The sequence below is a fragment of the Vanellus vanellus genome, assembly GCF_965231255.1.
Source record: "Vanellus vanellus genome assembly, chromosome: 24".
In the NCBI taxonomy this organism is placed as follows: Eukaryota; Metazoa; Chordata; class Aves; order Charadriiformes; family Charadriidae; genus Vanellus; species Vanellus vanellus.
In genome coordinates, this window is record NC_138929.1 from 1383198 (window position 1) to 1405953 (window position 22756).

The 22756-nt window shown below is 71.3% G+C and overlaps 2 protein-coding genes across 4 annotated transcripts; one reads left to right on the top strand and one right to left on the bottom strand.

Annotated features, from left to right (window-relative positions):
* The first annotated feature begins 6927 nt into the window (after positions 1 to 6927).
* Positions 6928 to 12723, top strand: NR1D1 (nuclear receptor subfamily 1 group D member 1). 3 transcript variants are annotated; one of them, XM_082494961.1, is made up of 7 exons: positions 6928 to 7054; positions 9253 to 9588; positions 9684 to 9772; positions 9856 to 10000; positions 10626 to 11086; positions 11223 to 12000; positions 12080 to 12723. In XM_082494961.1, the coding sequence occupies exons 1-7, from the start codon at positions 7027 to 7029 to the stop codon at positions 12277 to 12279; spliced, it is 2037 nt and encodes a 678-aa protein (XP_082351087.1). In that variant the 5' UTR covers positions 6928 to 7026; the 3' UTR covers positions 12280 to 12723. The 3 variants fall into 3 exon arrangements, with proteins under 3 accessions (XP_082351087.1, XP_082351088.1, XP_082351086.1); XM_082494962.1 differs by lacking the exon at positions 6928 to 7054 and having other exon boundaries at positions 9072 to 9588; positions 11223 to 11408; positions 11790 to 12000; XM_082494960.1 differs by lacking the exon at positions 6928 to 7054 and having other exon boundaries at positions 9072 to 9588.
* A 2044-nt stretch (positions 12724 to 14767) lies between these two features.
* Positions 14768 to 22494, bottom strand: THRA (thyroid hormone receptor alpha). The gene is made up of 8 exons (XM_082494967.1): positions 22295 to 22494; positions 20391 to 20452; positions 18636 to 18736; positions 18389 to 18536; positions 17991 to 18196; positions 17448 to 17594; positions 17096 to 17354; positions 14768 to 15809 (listed from the first exon to the last, which is right to left on the bottom strand). Exons 1-8 carry the CDS (start codon positions 22345 to 22347, stop codon positions 15559 to 15561), a joined length of 1227 nt encoding a protein of 408 aa, XP_082351093.1. The 5' UTR covers positions 22348 to 22494; the 3' UTR covers positions 14768 to 15558.
* Between the last annotated feature and the right edge of the window lie 262 nt (positions 22495 to 22756).

Genomic DNA, 22756 nt, shown 5'->3' on the forward strand with positions numbered 1-22756 from the left:
GGGCGGCGGGGACCCGCCGCCATCAGCGCAGCGCATCCCCCCCCCCTCCCCCAGCCCCGGGTGGCGGCGGTGGAGCCGCGGGACACGCGCTGCCCCGCCGCCCCCTCCGGAACCGCGCCCCACGCGAGACCGTTCCACGCGGGGGGGGGGGGGGCGGGTCGAGGCCGTGGCCGCGCGGCGGCCCCCGGTTACCTTTAAACCGGGCTCGGTGCGCATGCGCCACCGGCGGCCCCGGGGCGGGGGTAGAACGCCGGGAGCGAGGAGTGGGGCCGCTCTAAGCGCGGGAGGGACCGGGGAGAGCTCCCTCCCGCCCCGACGGCCCCTCCTGTAACGTGGGGTGGGTTTCACGCGCGGACACGCGGGGGGCGGGGGCCGGGGGGGGTCCCGGGCCGGCAGTACCGGGGCGCGGCCGCCCGGTGGCTCCCGAGCGCACGCGGGGCCCCGCGCCCTCCCCCCGCCGTGGGTCCGGTGGGTCTCGGGCCGCCTCCACGCGAGGGAACCGGGGGGGGGGGGGGGGCGTACGGCGGGGACCCACCGCCGCGATCCCCCCCACGCGGGGGGGGGGGGGGGAGGTCCCGCTGTGCGGGGGTGGGTTTGTCCTGCGTGAGCCGCGCCCCGCCGGTGCCCCCGCGGGTCTGCGGCCCCCCCGTGTGCACACACCCCCCCGTGGGGTCGGCAGCACCTCCCCGGTGCACCCCCGCGGCTCTGCAGCCCCTCCGTGTGCACACCCCCACCGGGTCTGAAGCCCCCCCCGTGCTCACACCCACACACTCCCATGGGGTCTCTGGGCCCCCCCATGCGCACACACACCATCCCAGGGGGGCTTCAGCCCCTCCCGCCGTGTACACCCCCCCCCACCGCTGCAGGGTCTGCGCCCCCCCCGTATGCACACACACGCAGCGCTGCAGCTCCTGCTGTACGTGTGCAACTGCGTACACACACACCCCCCCGCACCGCCCCCCCCGCAGAGGCGGCAGCCCCTGCATGCACACGCATGCACACGTACATACACACACACGCATGCAACCCCCCCCCGCAGTGAGGGACCGCAGCCCCCGCTGCAGGCACCCGCGCACCCTGCAGGCACTGCAGCCCCACTGCATGCACGGCCCCCCCGTACCGCAGCCCCAGCACGCACACGCGTGTACACACACACACTCTCTCACAGCATTCCCCCCCCCCACCCGTTGAACACACACACACACCCCCCCGCAGCACACGGGGCTGCAGCACTGGGGACACACAGGGGACACGCGGGGCACGTGCCGGGGATGCGCAGGGGACACGTGGGGGATGCGCCTCTCCGCAGAGCTGCATTCACGGGGGGAGCGAGGGGGGGGGCGCAAAGGGGTCCCCCTGCACCCAACACTCTGTGAGTCGCAGGGTCCCCCTCCGCCATGGCGGCCGGGCCACACTGGCGGTGCCACCACCGCCCCCCCCCATGCAGTGCCGGGGAAGCCCCTCCGCTCTCCCCGCGTGTCACGCCAACCCCTCCGGCCAACTGCGCCTTCCCGCCACGCGCGCACACGCCTGGCCCTGCTCGCGCGCACGCCTGGCCGGCCTCGCGCACACGCTCGCCCACGCTCGCCCACGCGGGGCCGGGGCCCCGGTGACGGGGGGGTTCCCGGTGCCCCGGCCCCGCTGCGGCAGGCCCACGTGCCGGCCGGGCGCCCGCCCGCACATGGCTCTGCAGCAGGGCCGCGCGCAGGGAGGCTGCTGGGGCTAAAAATGGAGCAGGGCTCACATGCCAGCGCCACGTGACGCCGCAACCCGCTCGCTGGGATGGAGAGGGCTCCCCGCACCCGAGGAGGAGGAGGAGGAGGAGGAGGAGGAGGAGGTGGAGGGGAGCACCCGCTCACATGGGCTGGCACAGACGCCAACCGGCCCGGTGCCCCAAAACCCGCGGCCGCCGTGTGTCCCAACGGGGTCAAGGGCTGCTGGGGGGGGCTGGGGGGGGGGGGGGGGCTGCCCCACATCCCCGACCGAGCTGCGTTGTGGGAAGGGCAAATATGGGGTGACGCAGGCGTGGGAAAGGGGAGGGGGTTCCCCGCTCTGTGTGCCCCGGGGAGGGGGAGGGGGGAGGGTCCGTGAGGCCGAAGGAGCCCCCGTGGCCCCCTCCGCTCTCTCTGGCGGATCCGGGGCTGCAGCGCTGCACCGGGAACACAAACATCAGCACAAGAGATTTATGGGGCCGCAGCCAGGAGGGGGGCGGGCAAGGGGGGGGGCAGTGCTGCCGCAGCCTCACCCTGCAGCTGGGGGGGCTACAGGGGTCCCCCCCACCCGCCCTGGCTGCTCCCTGCGCCCGGGGGGCTTCCCCCCCCACCCTGCATGCTGAGCACACCGGGGTCCTCCCTCCCCCGGGGCCCCTGAACCCCATCTGCACCCCCATATCCCCTCATCCCCCTGATCTCTGGGTCTCTGCACCCTCCCGGGGTCCCTTCACCCCCAGACCCTGCACCCCCAAATTCTGCACCCTCCTTGGGGTCCCTGCACCCCCAAATTCTGTGCGCCTGCACCCTCCCGGGGTCCCTGCACCCCCGCACCCTCCCGGGCACCCTGCACCCTCCCCGGACCCCCGGGTCCACGCACCCTCCCGGGGTACATTCACCCCTAAATCCTGCACTTCCACGGGTCGGGGCACCCCCAGACCCTGCGCCTCCCGGGGTCTCAGCCCCCCCCCCCCCAACCCAGGTCTGCCCCCTCCCGCGGTGCCGGGGAGCTGTGGGGTGCCCCCACCCGCCGTGGGGCGCCCCCCCCGCCCCGCCCGGGCCAGCCTCCCCGTGTTTGCCTGATTTTTTTTCCCCTTCCGCGGGGAGGGGAGAGGCGCGTCCCGGCAGCGCGGAGCCGCCGGTGCCGGCCAAGAGCCGCGGGGACGGGGCCAGGGACAGCCGCGGCTCCGCAGCCACCGGCGCGGCAGGAGGACACCCCAAAAACCCCAACACCCGGCCCTGCCCGCCACCCCGCAGCCGCAGCGGGGCTCCTGCCCTCCCGCCAGTGGGACGCTGTGGGGATGAAAGTGGGGCTCGGGGGGTGCAGGACACACCGCCCCCCCCCCCAAGCAGAGCGAAACCCGGTATCTCTGGTTGTGTCCGTCCCCCCCTGCAGCATCACACCGGCGGCTGGGGAAACTGAGGCACGATGTGCCCCGAGGTGGCACGGGGACGCGGCGAGACCCAACGTCCTCCACTCCATGGGGATGCTGCAGCCCAGCAGCGGGTTGGAGGGCGTCCAAGGACGGGGGGGTACTGGGGCTGCAGTGCTGGGGGGGGGTCTGTGGACCCCCAGTGCCCACCCTGGGGGGGAGGAGGTGGGGCAACAGGCTGGAACAAACCCCCATCCCTGGCAGAGACAACACCCCCCGCCCCCCCTTTTCCTGGAAAAGGTACAACAAGGTAAACAACCCGGCCAGCCCGGAGTAAAAATAAATCCCTCTGCACGCAGGCGTTCGCCGCCAAGCGGAGCGCAGTCACGTGGCGTGGCCGCACGGCACCACCGGCAACCCGGGCACCGGGGCACACGGCCGCTGGCCCTCGCACCCGCTCCCTGGCACCGGCGAGCTGATTCTTCAGCTGTGTCCCTGTCACCTCCCCGGGGCACAGTGGGGTCCCCGGTGCAGGGGAGGAGGCCGAGGGCCAGCCCCTGCCGGGGGGATGTGGAAATGGGGGGCCCGGGGCCTCGGGGGTGCCGGGGGTGCAGTTGGGGGTTTCTGGTAGAGGAGGGGGCTGGGGCACAGCTGGCTGCTGCCCTCGGGCAGGGCCAATGCCGGTGGCAGGGGCTGGGGTGACACGTGTGTCCCCCCGCCGCTCTGGGCAGGGCTCACCTGGCGCCTGAGCGCGATGGCATGTGACGACCTTGGGACCTTGGTGGGGGTTGAAGTGCCCCGTCTGTGCCATGGGCGGATTGGCGCGGGCACAGCCGAGTCGGGGTGCACGGGGACCCGCGGGGATGTCCCTGGGACACAGCCCCGACCTCTGGGAGGGTCCCTGCGACGGCTCAGCCATGGGGCTGCCGAGGGTCCGGCACAGGGCACAGCGGGCACGTCCCCGGTGGCAGCGCTCTGCCGTCCCGGTGGCTTTGGTGGCCTCTTCACCGCGGCCCTGCTGCCCACAGACTGTCCCCAGTCGGCATCCCCATCCTGCTGCTGGGATGTCCCTGCTGCGCCCACTCTGGGGGCCCTGCTCACAGTGCCCCCACCCCGACCTGCTATGCCATGGTCTCAGCCCCACAGCGGGACCCCACAGCAGGACCCCACAGTGGGACCCCACGGGATTTACCTGGTCCCTGCCAGCCCCGTGCCCGTCCCGGGGACCCCCGGGGGAGCTGAGCAGCCGGTGCCGGCTGAGCATCCCTGTGCAGGGCCGGCTGTGTGCCATGTGCCGTGTGCCGCAGCACCATGCGCAGGGTTGTTTTCTGAGCGGCTGAGTCACGGCTAATTGCCGTGGCCCGGGAACGTGCCGGGAGGGGAACGAGGCGCCTTGCAGGGCCGGTGGCACCTGCACGCTGAGGGCATCTGGGCACGGCCGGGCATGGCTGCACCGCTGGAAATGGCAATGGGGCAGCGTGGGCCCCCCGCCCTGGGGCAGGTGGCCCCCCGGGGCCCCTTGGCACCCATGCCAGCCTGGCCCCACACATCCTTCCGGGAGATGCCGGGGTTTCTCCCTGCCGGAGGTGCTGGCTGCCGCGCAGCCACAGCACCGTGCAACCGCCCGGTGACTCAGGGCGAGGGCGCTTCCTGCGGGGTGACGGGGTGTCCCCACTGCCCCAGTGCCGCGGGGCGCCCTACAAGCCGGCAGCAGCCACAGCACCCAGTGGGGGTCCCCGGGGGCCCCCAGCCGAGGAACGGTGCCATGCACACGCCAGGGCTCCTTGGGGCGCAGAGCTCCGGTGTGTGTCCCCCCCCGGGCACCCTGCAGGCTCCCGGCACAGCCGGGGCGCCCGAGGCCTCTCCTCCCGTGGGATTAGCTCCGAGGATTTCCCGGCGCTGGCTCTGCACCTTCTCCTTCTGGCTGGGGGCCAGGGCAGCACCCGGCACGTGGCACCCAGGAGGGTGCTGCCCCCCCGAAACCTTCTCCCTCCCCTCCTCCTCCCTCGGGGACCATGAGCACCCACGGAGACCCCAGTGCCGCCGGGACAGGCTGGCCCCGCTGCCGTGACCCAGATCTGCTCGGTGGCTCTGCCCTGGCACCGCGGCACCGGGCGCAGCACGTCGCTGCAGCCCCTGCAGCAGCCGGGAGCGGGGCCAGGCTGGGCTGCAGTGCCAGGCACGTGCCACGGCGGGCACCCGCTGCAGGCAGCGCATCGCCCCGGTGGCACTGGGGACAGGCAGGGGGACATGGGGGGGGGGTGCAGTGGGGGGGCTGAGCTGGGCCAGCCGGGCAGGGGTCCGGCTGTGCCGCGGCTGTGCCATGCACAGGCACCCCTGGCGTGGGGGGGACTGCGGTGCCGGTGCCACACTGTGCCTGCGTGTCCCTGGTGCAGGAGACGGTGCCATGCAAGGTGACAAGGGTGTCAATGCTCTGCCTGGATGTCCCTGGTGCAGGGGGCAGTGCCATACTTGGGTGTTCCCAGTGCGGGCACCACGCTGTGGCAGCATGACAGGTGTCCCCCTGTGTCCCCGGTGCAGGGGACAGTGCTGTGCAGGGTGCCAGGGGTGCCACTGCTGTGCTCAGGTGTCCCCTAGTGCAGGGACCATGCTGTGCTGCATGACGGGGTACCCGGGTGTCCCCGGTGCAGGGGACAGTGTCATGCAAGGTGACAGGGGTGGCAGTGTTTCTCCCAGGTGTCCCCGGTGCAGGGGACAGTGCTGTGCTGGGTGACATAGGTGCCCAGGTGTCCCCAGGGGATGGTGTCATGCAGGGTGCCAGGGGTGCCATTGCTGTGCCTGGGTGTCCCCAGGGCAGGGGACAGTGCCATGCTTGGGTGTCCCCAGTGCAGGGGACAGTGCTGTGCTGGGTGACATAGGTGCCCAGGTGTCCCCAGGGGATGGTGTCATGCAGGGTGCCAGGGGTGCCATTGCTGTGCCTGGGTGTCCCCAGGGCAGGGGACAGTGCCATGCTTGGGTGTCCCCAGTGCAGGGGACAGTGCTGTGCTGGGTGACATAGGTGCCCAGGTGTCCCCAGGGGATGGTGTCATGCAGGGTGCCAGGGGTGCCATTGCTGTGCCTGGGTGCCCCCAGGGCAGGGGACAGTGCCATGCTTGGGTGTTCCCAGTGCAGGGACCATGCTGTGGCAGCATGACAGGCGTCCCCCAGTGTCCCCAGTGCAGGGGACAGTGTTGTGCAGGGTGACAGTGGTGGCAGTTCCATGCCTGGGTGTCCCTAGTGCAGGGGACAGTTCCTAGTGCAGGGACCACGCTATGCTGGGTGACAAGTGTCCCTCTGTGTCCCCAGTACAGGAGACAGTGCTGTGCAGGGTGACGAGGGTGCCAGTATTGTCCCCAGTGCAGGGGACGGTGCTGTGCTGGGTGACATAGGTGCCAAGGTGTCCCCAGGGGATGGTGTCGTGCAGGGCGCCAGGGGTGCCAGTGCTGTCCCCGGGTGTCCCCAGCGCGGGGACCACGCTGTGGCAGCATGACAGGCGTCCCCCAGTGTCCCCAGCGCAGGGACAGCGCCGTGCGGGGTGACAGGGGTGCCTGCGCTGCGCCCGGGCGTCCCCGGTGCGGGTGCGGGTGCCGGTGCCGTTCCCCGCGGCGGGGCGGGGCGGGATGGGGGGGGGGGGGGGTCCCCGTTGCGCCCGGTCTCCCCGGCGGCGACGCGGGGCCGGGGCCGCCGGCGGAAAGTGTGTCACTGGGGCACGAGGCTCTCCCCGGGAATCACATGGGGGAGGCGGCGGCGCCGCGTGCGGCCCAGTGCGCAGCCGCGGCCGGTGGCGGGCGGGCGGCGGGGCGGGCGGCGGGCGCACAACAGCCCTCGCCGGGCGGCGGCGCGGCACGGCTCGGCGCGGCTCCCCTCGCCCCGGCTCGGGTCACGGCTGCGGGAGGCTCGGCGGAGCCGGGACAGCCCCCCCCCACCCCCTCCCGCCCCCGAGGATGGCCGCCCCCGAGGCCGGCAGCACAGGTCAGTGCCCCGGTGGAGCCCACCCGCCCCCATCCCCGGGCGTTGCGCCGCCGGAACCGCGCGGGCACCGGTGGCGGGGAGCAGCGAGAGAGGAGTTCGGGGGTCGGTGCGCCGGGACGGCAGCGAGGTGGGCTGAGAGCTGAGACCGCGGATCGGAAGGGGTCCGGACACCGGGACCCGGGGGAGGGTTGGTCCCGCACACCCCACCGGGCAGGATGCGCGCAACCGGGACCGCATCCCGGAACGGGGCTCCTTCCTACCGGGACCGGGCGGTCCCGCATAGCGGGGTAAGGATCGGGCAGCGGGGCCGGGGCGTCCCCGGGAGGGAGGGAGGGGGGGATGCGCGGTGCTGGCACCGGGGGTGTCTCGCAACACCGGGGCGACCTGAACGGCGGCGCCGGAGCGCTCCGGTGGCCGGGGCAGGAGGGATGGAGACCGGGAGCGGGGAGTCCTGAACGGCGGGGAGCGTTGGACGCGGAGGGTAAGGGAGGGTGAGGATGGGGATCGGTGCACCGGGGCGTCCCGGACACCGGCGGGACGGGCACCGTCACCGGCGGGACGGGCAGCGGGAGCGGAGGGGGTCGCGGCGGGAGCGGGGCAGCGGGGAGCGGGCAGTCCGTGGGCGGCGGAGGCGGGGACGCGCGTGCCCGGGTACCCCGCGCGGGGACGCGCACCGGGAGGGACGGGGACGGGAACGGGAACGGGAACGGAGGCGGTGCCCCCCCCCCCTCATCTCTCCCCCCCCCGGCACGTGTCCCCCTCCCCGCCGCTGCCACGTGCGGAGTTTGTTTTCCCCGCAGCCCCGCCCCGCCCCCGCCCATTGGACGCCTCATGACATCATCGCTGCCCCCCCTCGTGACGTCACACCCGGAAGCGGGGACGCCGCGTTCCACTCTCCCTTTCTAACCCCGAGGGGGGAGGGGGGGGAGCGCTGTCTCCGGGGCAACGAGAAGGGGCGGGGCGTAGCGACTGGCCAATGGGGTGGGCGGGGGCGGGGCAAAGCGTGAAGGGGCGGGGCCGGGGGAGGCCACGTGCGGCTCGAGCACGTGGGGCGGCGGCGTGAGGCCGCCTGAGCTGGGGCGCGGGGGGGGGGGGGAGCTTTGGGGCGGCTGTTTAGGGGGGGTCCCCAGGGGGTCCCCGTGTTTCGTGGTGGGGAATGTCCCCCGCGTCCTTCTGCGACCCCCTGGGGGGGTCCCCCACCCCAAAGCCCCGGGACCCCCCCTCGAAGGGGGGGTCCCGGGGTTTTGGGGTGGGGGACCCCCCCAGTATTTTGGGGTCCCAGCAGCTGGGGATCCCCAGGAGCTGCAGTTTTGGGAGGGGGGGTATGGGACCCACTGTCCCCGATTCGGTGACCCCCTTTGGAGGTGGCTGGGGGGGGCATGTGGGGGGGTGTGACTGGTGGTGGCAGGCTGGCTCCGGCGCGTGGCATCTGTGCCAGCGGCACCGTGTGCGGCGGGAGACACATGGCCCCGGCGATCCCGTGTGTCCCCAACGTCGCCTTCCACGTGTCCCCGCCAACTGGAGCTGTGTCCTGGTGCCACTGCCCCATGTGTGGGGAGCGGGGCTGGGACAGGGGAGGAATGGGGTGGGGGGGTGACCTCTGCCATGGGCACAGCACCGCGGTTGGTCCCCACCTTTGTGGGGTTCCCCCCACTCAAGACCTCCCCACCCCTTCGCTCCAGCTCTGCAGTGGGGGCTGCATCCCCCCAGCTGAGGGGGCTGCGCTGTGACACCCACCCTTCCCAGTGCCATGGTGGGGGGTGGGGGGGGATGCACCGTGGGGCTCTGTCTGAACTTGTGGGACTGGGAGCAGGGCTGTGCCACCGGAGCCGGCGGGTGGAACTGCCGTGACCTCCCGGTTACGGGTTCCCGGCCCGCGTTCCTCCCACGGGTGCTTCCGGGGGGGGGCCGTGCCCGTGTCCCCGGCTGGCACGCACCCAGGCCACCCGTCTGTCCCCATCCCACGTGGGGACGGCACCCGTGGCAGCTGGCGGGTGCGGTGCCTGACTCAGAGCGGGCGGCGCACGTGTGGCCACAGTGCAGCATGACACCCATGGGTCCGGGATGCATCTGGGGCGCTTTCCTGGGGACCCCCACCCGGGGCTGCGATCCCCTTCCCGGGTTCTCCCCCCTCGGTCTGGAGGAGGCTGAGCCCGGCACAGCTCGGTGCATGTGTGGCCCTGCTGCTCTGCCCGCAGGCGGCGTGATCAGCTACGTGGGCTCCAGCGGCGCCTCACCCAACCGTACCAGCCCCGTCTCGCTCTGCAGCGACAGCTCCAACAGCAGCTCCCAGTCAGGCTCCCAGTCCTTCCCCACCTACTTTCCCCCGTCGCCCACCGGCTCCCTCCAGGACTCCCGTGCCTACGGCGGGGGCTCGCTGGCCCCCCGTGAGGATGGCTCCCCTTCATCCTCCTCCTCATCCTCCTCCTCCTCCTCATCGTACGGCTCCTCGATGAACTTCCCCGGAGTGCAGCAGGTCCCCGTGGACGAGCGGCGCCGCAGCTCGCCCAGCAAATCCAGCAGCACCGTCACCAGTGAGTGGGGTGGGCAGAGGGGGCGGCGGATGGTGTCGCGTCCCCCCCACGGCAGTGGGCACCCCGGGACCCCGCTCACCCCCATCCCTCCGCAGAGCTGAACGGGATGGTGCTGCTCTGCAAGGTCTGCGGGGACGTCGCCTCCGGCTTCCACTACGGCGTCCACGCCTGCGAGGGCTGCAAGGTACTGGGGACGGGGCCAGGGCGGCGCGGAGCCCCTGCCGTGCTGGGGGGCACCCCGAGTGACATCCCCCCCCCGCCCTGCAGGGCTTCTTCCGCCGCAGCATCCAGCAGAACATCCAGTACAAGAAGTGCCTCAAGAATGAGAACTGCTCCATCGTCCGCATCAACCGCAACCGCTGCCAGCAGTGCCGCTTCAAGAAGTGCCTGCTGGTCGGCATGTCCCGTGATGGTGAGCTCGGCCCCGGACCCCCCCCCCCCCGGGACCCCCCAGAACCGGGGACCCCGTGTTGAGTGATGTACATCCCCTCCGGGGGTGGGATCCCCTATGCCCAGGGCTGCCTGTCCCCTCCTGAGATGGGTGTCCTCCCGCGTGGTCAGCGCTGTACGTCCCCTCTGGGGTCCCCCTGCCTGCGCTGCGCGCCGTGCATGCCCTGCGGGTTGTGTCCCCCCCACCATCCCTGTGCTCAGGGCTGTATGTCCCCTCCAGGGATGGGTGTCCCCCATGGTCAGGGCTGCCAACCCCCTCCGGGACCGGGTCCCCCCATGCTCAGGGCTGTATGTCCCCTCCTGGTTTGGGTACCCTGTGCTTGAGGCTGTACGTCCCCCCCCGGGCCGGGTCCCCCTGCCGGCACTGGTGCCAGGCATGCCCCACGGGATGTGTCCCCCCTCTCTGCTGTGCCGGGGCTGTACGTGCCCTCCAGGGATGGATCCCCACGTGCTCGGGGCTGTACATCCCCTCCAAAACAGGGGGTAGGGATGCAGCCGGGTTCCCGGCAGCCCCCGCTGCCCCATCGCGCAGGGCTGGGGGGTGTCGGTGTGCCCGGGCTGCCCGCTAACGCCCGTGTCCCCCGCAGCCGTGCGCTTCGGGCGCATCCCCAAGCGGGAGAAGCAGCGGATGCTGGCGGAGATGCAGAGCGCCATGAGCGGCATGGGCAGCACCCTGCCGGGGATGCCCGGCTCCGGCGAGGGTCTGGCACCGGGTGGGGGCCGCGCGCCGCCCCCCGGCCCCCCGCCGCTCGCCCCCCCCGCCTGCTTCTCCCAGTTCCCCCAGCAGCTGACACCCCCCCGCTCGCCCAGCCCCGGCGGGGGCACCGAGGACGTCATCGCGCAGGTGGCCAAGGCCCACAAGGAGATCTTCGTCTACGCGCACGACAAGCTGGGACCCCCCCCAGCCTGCGAGAACGGCCTCCTGCACTGGGATGCGCCCCCCGCCTGGGCCCCCGGCCCCCCCGAGCCCCGGCTCTGCCCCCCCACCTACCCCGAGCCCCCGGTGCGGGGCTGCCCCTGGCCCCGCGGCACCAAGGACGTCCTGCCGGTGAGCACCCGGGGGCTCCCGCTCCCCCTCCCCGGATATTTTTAGCCGCTAATCGCACTAATCGCCTTGTCTGTGGCGCGGCGGCGAGGCCGGGGGAGCCCCGCGGCGCCGGGCTGAGCCGTGCCGTCGCCCGCAGGCCTGCCCCATGAACAGCCACCCGCCCGGCCGCAGCGGGCGCTCGGTGCAGGAGATCTGGGAGGATTTCTCCCTCAGCTTCACCCCCGCCGTCCGCGAGGTGGTCGAGTTCGCCAAGCACATTCCCGGCTTCCAGGCCCTCTCCCAGCACGACCAGGTCACCCTGCTCAAGGCTGGCACCTTCGAGGTACGTCCCGGGACAGCGAGGGCTCAACAGAGGGCACGGTACCCCACGGCATCGCACGGTGCCCCACTGCCCAGCACGAAGTCCCACAGCATTGCATGGTGCCCCATGGACCAGCATGGAGCCTCATGGCATTGCACGGTGCCCCATAGACTGGCATGGAGCCCCCACGGCATGGGCACAGCGCCCCAGAGCATGGCACAGAGCCCCACGGCATCACGTAGTGCCCCACGGTCTGGCACAGTGCCCCACGGCGTGGGAGCCGTGGCACGGAGCACGGCATTGCGGGGTGCCCCGCAGTATTGCACGGTAGCCCGCAGCGTTGCAGGGCGCCCTTCGGCACGGCACGGTGCCCTCGTCCCGCTGACGCCGCGTGTGCCGCAGGTGCTGATGGTTCGCTTCGCCTCGCTGTTCGACGTGAAGGAGCAGACGGTGACGTTCATGAGCCGGACGAAGTACAGCCTGGAGGAGCTGTGGGGCATGGGCATGGGTGACCTCCTCAGCTCCATGTTCGAGTTCAGCGAGAAGCTCAGCGCCCTGGACCTCACCGACGAGGAGCTGGGGCTCTTCACCGCCGTCGTCCTGGTCTCGGCAGGTGGGAGCCGGGGTGATGTGGGGGGATCGGTAGGGGAGGGGGGTGTCACCACCCGCCCGCTGATGCTCCATCCCCGCAGACCGCTCGGGTATGGAGGACACGGCGTCGGTGGAGCAGCTGCAGGAGACGCTGATCCGCGCCCTGCGCGCCCTCGTGCTGAAGACGCACCCGGCGGAGACGTCGCGGTTCACCAAACTGCTGCTGAAGCTGCCGGACCTGCGCACCCTCAACAACCTCCACTCCGAGAAGCTGCTCTCCTTCCGCATCGACGCCCAGTAGGGCCCCGACGGACCCCGGGGACCCCCCCGAGCACCCGCCACCCTGTACATAGCACTGCGGGTGAGGGACACACACCCACACACGGACACACACACACACACGAGACCCCCCCCCCCCCCGAGGGGCAGCACCAACCCCACGGCGCCCGCCGGACTCCCAGGGGGCTGCACCCCCCCAGGTGGGCACCGGGACGCCGGGACTTCCTCCCCCCTCCTCCCCCCCCAAGTTGGGTACCAGCCCCATGGCTCCGCTGGTAGTGCCGGGGGGGGTCCCCCCATCCCGGCCCCCCACTCCGGCAGCCAGCGGCGGAGAGCAGAGACCGGATCCAGCCGAGCTGCGTGGGGGGGGGTTGGGCAGGTTGGGTTGTTCTTTGGGGTTTTTTTGTTTTGTTTTTTTCATCATATATTTATTACATAAATATATAGTAAAATAGACCAGCAACAATTACCATAAAAATATCTTTCTTTAAAATCCTGACCAAAACACAAAAGGGTTTAAAATCGCACGTCACAGACTGTGATTGTCACGGAGCTCAGCGACCCACCCCCCCCACCCCCACCCCCCTCCCCATCCCGCGCCCTACATTCAGCGACGCCGGCCGCGGCCCCCCGCCGCCACCGCGGCACCATGCATAGTCGGGGGACCCCGCGCCGTGCTGGGGCGCACCGAGCCATGCCCCGTGGGCTCGACGCGGCCGTGGGCAGGGGCAGCTCCGGGAGCCATGAGGTATGTGCTTGGGGGGGGGACAGGGAACACGGGGACGGGGACGGCCCGGGGGAGGCGGTGGTGATGGTGGAGGGGTTGGGAGGGGGGCACCGGTCTTGTTCCCCCCCCCCCCAGGCGAAGCCGGGGCCGATGCTGGACGTGCGATGGCGACGCGAGACGGAGACGAGAGGGAACGGCCCGGGGGGCGCGGGGGGAGTGCGAGGGCGCGGGGGGCCGGGCTGCACCCCCCCTAGGACGAACCGCCTTGGGGTGGGGGGGGGCCCACACCCGGCTGCGGGGGGGGGTCACGTTTGCTGCTTAAGACACATCCCGTGACAGCTCTGCCCTGCCGCGCAGGCAGGGAGCGAGCATGGGCAGCGCGCGGGCAGCGCACAGCATCACATGGGCTGCGCACGGAAACACACGGGCACCGCACGGCACCGGCGCGGTACGGCACCGGCATGCACGGACGTTGGCAGCAGCACGGCTCGGCCGCTGCACCGGCGTTACACCAGCACACACGGCCGCTGCAACCGGCACGGCCGCCAGGCGGGCATCGCGCCAGCATGCACGGCCACTGCACCGGCGTGGCGCGGCGATGGCACTGCCGGGCACCGCACCGTGGGGGCCGCAGCCCCAGCCCGAAGGCACGTGTTAAGGCCGGTGCTGGACGGTGCGCACCGGGGGGCCAGTGCTGCTGGCTGGGGGGGGGGGGCAGCTGAATCCCCAAACCCTGCGCCCCCCCCCCCCCCCAGCATGGGCATTAGTGTTTCCCGGCACCGGCTCCTATCGCGCCACCCGCGCCGGTGCCGGTGGAGCTGAGCCCACTGGGGGCTGTGCCAGGACACCCCCCCGGCACCGGGCACCCGGGGCGCGAGTTTAAGACATTTTGCACCACATGCAAATCTGGCTCTGCTGCGAGGGGCCGAGGGCACCGCCACCCCCCCTCCCCACCGGCTGCGAGGGCACCCATGGGTGCCCCGGTTCTGCCACCCCATGGCCCCACTGCACCCCCGACCCGGCTGCCGGGGCTCCGGCGGGGCCTCCAGACACGATCCCCACGTTAGGGGGGGCCGGGGGGTGGCAGGGGGGTGCGGCAGGGGCCCCCGTCCAGCCCCCCCGTCCCCCCCCCGTGCCCGGAGGGGAGGGGGGGGGGGGGGGGGAAGTGTCTCGTGTTGGGATTTCTGCTTTTAAACGACCCGTAAAAAGATTTTTTTTTTTTAATTACAAAAATTATATATTTTATATATATTTATATATATATATATATTAGCTTAGGTGGGCCCCGGCAGGCTGCCTGCCTCACCGGCCGCCCCCCCGGCCCGCGCCCCCCCTCGGCCTCTGCCTGAGGTAAGAAAAAATTCACAAACCTAAATTGGGGGGGGGGGGGGGGGGGGGGAAGAGGGGAGTGGGGAAAGGTGATAAAACCATTCCCAGGTGCCCTCACCGCAGCCCTGCCCCCCGCCGAGCCGGGACCCCCCCCACTGGCCACCCCCAGGGCCCCCACCGGCCCCCGCCGCAGCGCAGCCCCCCCCGGAGCAGGGGAGTGGTTGGGGGGTGCAGCCCCCCCCCCCCCCCGAAGTGCTGCTGCTGGGGGCCGGGGCAGTAGTGCAGTGGGGGCCGTGCGGGGTCCCGGGGGGGCACCCGCTGCCCCCCCCCCGCCAGCACCTCTGGGGCCATTGCAACTCCTGACGGACACGACAAATAAACCCACGAGGACGGGGGGGGGGGGAACAACAAAAAAAAAAGACAACGGAAAAGGTGGGGGATGGGGGGGGGGGGGCAGCCGCAGCCGGTCCTCATGACACCCCCCCCCCCCGCGGTGTCCCGCAGCGCCCACCGTCTGCCGGCGCTTGGCACAAAATCGTCTCCTCTCAGCCCAAAAAAAAGACAGAGAAAACCAAAGCCCCGAATCTGGCCCCGAATTTGGGGAAGGGGGGGGGGGGGGGCAGGGGACCCCAGCCAGGGCAGACCCAGAGGCCAGTGGGCGGAGGGGGCCACCAGCCCTGTGCCCCCGTGGGCTGAGGTCCCCCTCCCCGCCGCTGTGCCCCCCGTGCCCCCTGCCCCACTATGGGGAAGGGGGGGTCCTGGACCCCCCCCATCCCCGGCCCCTGCGCCGCTGTCCGGCCAAAAGTGCATGTGGCCGCGGCCCCCCCAGGCCGGGACAGCCTCTCCCTGTGCAGCCCCGAGCCCCCTCCTCTCCTCTGCTCTTCCTCCTCCTCCTCCTCCTCTCTCCTTCCAAAGTGCAGTTAGTTTAATATTTTAGCCTCTCAGGGAGGGAAATAAATGCTTAAAAAATAATAATCTAAGAAGAGAAGGACAATAAAGGAAACGCTCGACCGTCGGGGCCCTTCCCTGTGCAAACAAACAAAATTCGTCAAGTCCTGGGGCGCGGGGGGGGGGGAGGGGGGGGCGGCCGTGTGGGGCGCAGCGGGACCCCCACCCTGGGCGCAGCATCCCCCCCCGCCCTCGCCTGTCGGGGGGGGCGGATGGAGGGGGCGGGGATAATAAAAATTTGGAGGGGGCAGAGCGGGGTGGGGGGGCCACGGAGAGAGGGGGGGGGGGGTGTCAGCCCTACACCTCCTGGTCCTCGAAGACCTCGAGGAAGAGGGGGGGGAAGAGCTCGGTGGGACACTCCACCTTCATGTGCAGGAAGCGGCTGGCGTGGCAGGCGCCGATCATCCGCAGATCCGTCACCTTCATCAGCAGCTTGGGCCAGAAGTGGGGAATGTTGTGTTTGCGGTAGTTGATGTAGTGCTCGAAGGCCAGCAGGTACGTCTCCTGGCACTTCTCGATCTTCTCCACGCAGATCAGCCCCGTCCGGTCTGCGGGCACAGCGGGGAGGGGGAGGAGGAGGAGGAGGAGGAGGAGGAGGAGGAGGAAGGGATGGCGTTCATCCTCCCGCAAGGCTGCCTGCCCCACGCACCCACCCACGCACCCACCCCGGGTGTTGGGGTGCCCACCCTATAGACCCCCCCCCCCCAAGAAGGGGGCACGGCTCCCCAGGACACAGAGGCGCTCGCTCCATGCACCCAGTGCTCCTGGGCACTGGGGATTAGGGTGCCCACCCCCTGACACCCCGAGATGTGACGCTGGGGATCAGGGTGCCCACCCCATGCTCCTGGGGCTCTGGGAATCAGGGGGCCCACCCCCTTGCACCCCCAGGAATAGGGTGCCCACCCCGTGCTCCTAGGGCACTAGGGACTAGGGTGCCCACCCCCTCCATACCCCCAGGCTGTGACATTCGGGATGAGGGTGCCCACCCCACGCTCCTGGGGCTCTGAGCATTAGGTTACCCACCCCATATGCTCCCCACGCCCCCCAGACCGGCATGGCTCCCCCGGGCACTGGGAATTAGGGTGCTCACCCCACATTCCCCTGGCACAGCTCCCCAGGGGCACTCAGGCGCCCACCCCGTGCACCCCCAGCTCCGAGGGCAGCGGGCATTTCAGTGCCCACCCTGGGAGCCCCCGGCCATGCCTACCTCGGAGGGCTCCTGGCATCAGGGTGCCCAACCCCACACCCCCTGGGGCACTGGGGTGCCCACCCCATACCCCCCCAAAGCCAGTGAAGCAGTTTCCTCAAGGTGCCCACCCAGTGCGCCCTCCCCCAGGGTGCTGTGGGCTCCGGCATTGGGGTGCCCACCCAACCCGCCCCCAAAATGCTGAGGGTCCTGGGCATTGGGGTGCCCACCCAAGCCACCCTTATGGCTCCCTGGGCACTGGGGTGCCCACCCCATACCCCCCAAAGCCAGTGAGGCACGGTTTCCCCAGGGTGCCCACCCAGCGCACCCCCAGGACACTGGGGGCTCTGGCATCGGGGTGCCCACCCAGTGCACCCCCAGGACGCTGAGGGTCCTGGGCACTGGGGTGCCCACCCCATACCCCCCAAAGCCAGTGAGGCACGGTTTCCCCAGGGTGCCCACCCAGCACACCCCCAGGACACTGGGGGCTCTGGCATCGGGGTGCCCACCCAGTGCACCCCCAGGACGCTGAGGGTCCTGGGCACTGGGGTGCCCACCCCAGGCACCCTTACAGCTCCCTGGGCACCGGGGCGCCCACCCCATTCCCCCCCCACCAGCAGCCCCGGGGGCGGCCGCCGATGCCACTACCTGAGGACATGAGCAGCACGGCCTGGAGCAGGGCCACCTCGGTGTCGTCCAGGTTGAAGGCAGAGAGGGACTTGCCCAGGTCGAAGATGGCGTCGGAGACGACGCCGAGGCCGCCGTTCTTCAGCTGCTCCCGCTTGACGGCCATCTCCCCGCTGAGCGTCAGCGTCTCGCTCTCGGGGTCGTAGCGCACGGCCGCCCGCAGCGACATGATCTCCATGCAGCAGCCCTTCAGCAGGATGATCTGGTCTTCGCAAGGCAGCTGAGGGGGGGACACGGCGTCAGCAGGGCCCGGGGGGGGGGGGGGAATTGCCGTGGCCCCGGCCCCGCTCCTCCCCCCCGGCGTCCCCCTTACCTCCGAAAACATGGGCAGTTTTTTGGCAAAGTCGACCACGCGGGTGATGGCCGGGGTGATGATTTTTGTAAACTCGCTGAACGCCTCCAGGTCGACTTTGTCCCCGTCGGGCATGGAGGCCATGGGCGACTGGCCAATGTCCTCGGGCTGCGGGGACAGACGGCGGGGTTGGGGGGTGCCGGTGTGACCGTGTCATCCCACACCCCCCCGCCGTGGTGGGGGAAACCGAGGCAGGGCTCGGTGTGGGGCAGCAGCCAGGAGAGGGAGCTGTGTGCCAGCACCGCTGCGGGGACGGGGACAGGGCCACCCCGCAGGGCACAGCTGTCCCCTTCGGTCACCGCTCACCCCTTAACCCTTCTGGGGTGACAAGCTCAAGGACACCGGGTGACATCCCAACCCCCCCCCACTCCAACCACCCCCTGGTGCAGGAGCACCATGAGCACCACCCGCCATGCATGCACTGAGTGTGCGGGTGCTCAGCTGCCACCGGCCGGGGTGGGGGTCCGGGGTGGTGGCAGGTTCCCCCCGTCCCCGTGCCCTCACCAGGAATTTCCGCTTCTGCTTCCAGTGGCTGCCCTGGGCGTTGGTGCTGCGGTGCGCCTCCGTCACCACGTGGATCAGCTCCCACTCCTCCGCGCTGGGGTTGGGGCGATGCTGCAGCGACTTGATCATCTCCTCCTTGCGCCGCCGCTCCCGGTTCTCCTCGATCAGCTTCCGCTTCGCTACCCGCTTCGAATCATCCAGCACCACTGCCGGGAGCCCCCCCATCAGCCGCCAACCCCCCCCCCCCCTTCCTCACCGTGCCGTGCATCCCAACCCGCTCCCACAGCACAGCACCCCATCCCCAGCACCCCAGCTCGGTCCTGGTGCTGCACCAGGCACCCATGGCACCACCGGCTGTTCCGGGACCCCAAACCATCCCCGTTGCCCCCCGCACTCACGGTCCATGGCCATGCCCACGGAGATGCACTTCTTGAAGCGGCAGAGCTGGCACTGGTTGCGGGTGATCTTGTCGATGACGCAGCAGCCATCGTACTTGCAGGAGTAGGTGGGGTGCAGGTTCTTCTGGATGGTCCGGCGGAAAAAGCCCTGAGGACAGCAAGGGGGGGGACAACGATGGGGACACGGTGAGCCCCGGTGAGGCCCCCCCACCCCTGCCCACCCCCTGCCCGCCCCCCGCCCTCTCACCTTGCAGCCCTCGCAGGTGATGCAGCGGTAGTGGTAGCCGGTGGCTTTGTCCCCGCACACCACGCACTGTTCATCTTTGTCCAGGTAACTAGGGATGTACCCTGGGGGACGCCCCGCGTCAGGGACCCCCGGAGCACCCCGCCACCGAGCCCCCCCTGTGCCTCAGTTTCCCCCTGCAGCAGCATCTGCTCCCAGCCCCGCCGCTGCCCCCCTCCCCTCTGCTGGCAGCCCTGGCACAGGAAGGGTTAAAGGCTGGGGGGGGGGTGTCGGGGGCTGCCTGAGCCCCCCAGAGCAATAAAGCTCCCATTATCCAGCTCCCCAGCCGGCAGCAGGGGGGGTGTCCCTGTCCCCCCCGGCACACAATGGCCCACTGTCCCCGCTATTGTCCGGGGTCCCCCAGCCTGGCAGCCTGGGGACCGCCCCCCCCCCCATCACCATCCTCATGGGGGAAACTGAGGCACAGAGCACCCACGATGCACAAGGGGGGTCCCCCCAGCACCCCGGGATCCCCACGCCCCCCCGGGATGGAGCGAACCCAGGCGTGGGGGGGGCCCAGAGCCCACCCTGGTGCCCTGTGGGTGCCGGATACGGGGGAGCCCGGGGGTCCTCCACCCTCCCACCCCCGTCAAGAGTGAGGAAGGGTGCGGGGCGGGGGGGGGAAGGGCTGGGAGCCTGTGTCCCTCCGGCGGCCCCTCCTCCCCCCCGCCCCCCCCCCGCAGGATCCCGCCGGCGCCGGCCGCTCCCCGCCTGGGAATGGGGCAGGGCTGGGGGGCAGCGCCCGGCGGGCCCCCCTTATCTCCCACCCCAGGGTGCTGCCGGCCCCGATAGCGCCGCCCCGGCCGAACCCGACCCACGGCCACGGGGCGCCCGGGGGGGGGGGGGGACGGGACCGGCACCCCGTGGGGACCCTGCGGCACCCAGCAGGGATGGGGGGGGAGGGTGTCGGGGCCCAGGAGAGTGGGGTGCCCGTGGGACCCTGGGGTGCCTGGCAAGGACATGGGGCTCTCGGGGTGCCCAGCAGGGACAGGGGGTGCCCGGGGGCGCTCGGCAGGGACGTGGGATGCCCGGGGGATGCAGGCAGGAGACATGGTGCCGGCGGAACCTGGTGAGGATGCGGGGCACCCAGGGGACCCTGGAACACCCGGCAGGGACACGGGGCACCCAGGGGACTACGAGGTGCCCTGTGCGGACATGGAGCGCCCAGGGGACCATGGGGCGCCTGGTGAGGACATGGGATGCCTGGCAGGGACACGGGGCACCCAGGGGACCACGGGGCAGCCGGTGGGGACACGGGTCATGCAGAGGACCCTGGGGTGCTCGGCAGGGACGTGGGATGCCCGGGGGATGCAGGCAGGAGACATGGTGCCGGCGGAACCTGGTGAGGACGCGGGGCACCCAGGGGACCCTGGAACACCCGGTAGGGACACGGGGCACCCAGGGGACTACGAGGTGCCCTGTGCGGACATGGAGCGCCCAGGGGACCATGGGGCGCCTGGTGAGGACATGGGATGCCTGGCAGGGACACGGGGCACCCAGGGGACTATGGGGTGCCCAGTAGGGACACCGGGCGCCCAGGGGACCACGAGGTGCCCTGTGGGGACATGGAGCGCCCAGGGGACCCTGGGGTGCCTGGCAGGGACATGGGGTGCCCAGCAGGGACACGGGGCACCCAGGGGAGCACAGGGTGCCTGGCAGGGACATGGGGCTCCCGACGGGGACACGGGGGTGCCCGGCAGTGCCGGGGGGAGCCCGTACCTGACATGCTGCTCTTCACCAAACATTGGCTGCTCTTTCTTTTGCGCTTGCCATCCAGCCACCTGCGGGAGGGGGGCAGGTTGGGAGGGCGCCCACCGCCCCCCCGGGCACCCCGAACCCCCCCGGACCCCCCGCCGCCCCCCCTCCCCCGCCGCCGCCGGGCACCCCTCGCCCGGGGGTCCCGTTAGGGGCGACGCCGCCTGTGGGGTCAGGGCAGGGGGGGCGCTGGGGACCCCCGACCCGGGACACGGCATCGCCCGGGGGGGGTGGGGTGGGGGGAGGGGAAGGGAAAGGGTGGCGGGTGGGGGAGGGGCGGGGGAGTGTGGGGGGGGGAAGTGGGGGAGGGGCTCATTCACAGTCAAAGACAAAATGTCCTTTTGGCTCAGCGGGGAAGTGACATCAGAGGGGCTCAGCCAATGGGCGGCGGCGGGGGTCCGCGCCTCGCCCGCACGGCACCCGCCCATTGGCGGAGCCGCCTGGCACGCGCGCGCGGGGGGGGGAGAGGAGGGCGGGGGGGGGGCCCGACGCGGCGGGGATGGGCACCTGCGGGCGGGGGGGTCCCGGGCTCCAGCCCAAGGTGACCCCGGGCCCGGCCCCCCCCGGGGCACGTGAGAGCGGGCGGCCCTCCCGAAATAGCCCCGGGACAGAGCGGCCCGAGGGGCCCCGGCCGGGGACGGGGGGGCGGCTGGGAGAGGCCCCCGCGGGGGCGCGGGCACGAGTGGGGGGGGGGACACGTGGGGAACGGGGGGACGCTCTGGGTATGGGGGCAAAGCGGGCGTGGGGACACCCGGGGACACGGCGGGCACGGGCATGCGTGGGGACGTGTAGGGGGCAGGGGGACACCCGGGGCAGGGGGACACGTACACACGTGTGTGTGTATCCACGCAGGGATGCACACGGACACCCTGGGCATGGGGACGCGCAGGGACACAGCGGGCACGGGCATTCGTGGGGACATGTAGGGTGCAGAGGTGCAGGGGGACACCCGGGGCAGGGGACACATGGGGTACGGACATGTACACAACCACACAGGGATGCACAGGGACACACCGGGCATGGGAATGCATGGGGACACACTGGGCATGGGGACACATGGGAGATGGACACGTACACGACCATGCAGGGATGCACAGGGACACACTGAGCATGAGGACACATGGGGACACAGCGGGCACGGGCATTCGCGGGGACATGTAGGGCACAGGGGTGCAGGGGGACACCCGGGGCATGGGGACACCTGGGGCAGGGACACATACACAACCATGCAGGGATGCACACGGACACACTGGGCACGGTGACACATGGGGACGCACAGGGACACATGGGGCATGGACATGTACACGACCACGCAGGGATGCACGGGGACACCCAGGGCATGGGGACACAGAGGGCATGGGGATGCACCAGGCATGGGGACATTTGGGGACACACAAGACATTAGGATGCACCAGGCACAGGGACACCCAGGGCACGGACATGTACATGGCCATGCCGGGATGTATGGGGACACAGAAGGCACAGGGACACCCAGGGCATGGGGACACAGGGCATTAGCATGCCCGGGGCATGGGGACACATGGGGACACACCAGGTGTGGAGACACGAGGGCACAGGGATGCACGGGACACACAGGTCACGGGGACGCATGGGGTATGGACACACACACACGAACACGCAGGGGTGCACGGGGACACATTGGGCATGGGGAGGCACGGGGACACTCGGGGACACACAAGGCATTAGGATGCACAGGGCATCGGGCCACACGGGGCATGGACACGTACACGGCCACGCAGGGATGCACGGGGACACACAGGGCACAGTGACACGTGGGGGCATGGTGGCACCGGGGTCAGTGGGGGCTGCAGCGGCAGCGCCGGCGTGGGCACGGGGCGGGGGCTCACCGGGTGTCCTCTGGCTCCGACAGCGGGTCCAGGGTGCTGGGCTTCTGTTCCATTCACCGCAATTCCATCAAGGAGCGCTCAGCACCGACCGAGTGGGCTCCGCCACTGGTGCCACGCGCGGGGGGGCCACGGCGGGGGGCTACGACGCGCGCCCCATGGCGCCCGCCTCAGTGCTCAGCTCCGCGCAGCATCCCGGGCCGGACCCTGCCGAGACAAACCGCAGCTGAGCCCGGACCCCGGAGACGGGGTTGAGGGCAGTGGCCCTGCGCAGCCCCCCCGGGAGCTCGCAGTGCGGCGCAGGGCCGGGCAAGAGCGCACGGGGGGTGTAAGAACGCGTGGAGCGTGCGAGAGCGTGCAGGAGCGTGTAAGAGCATGCAGGTGCGTGCAGGGCTGGGTGAGAGCGCACGGGGTGTGCAAGGCCGTGTGGGAGCGTGCGACGGCACGCAGAGTGTGCAGGGCTGG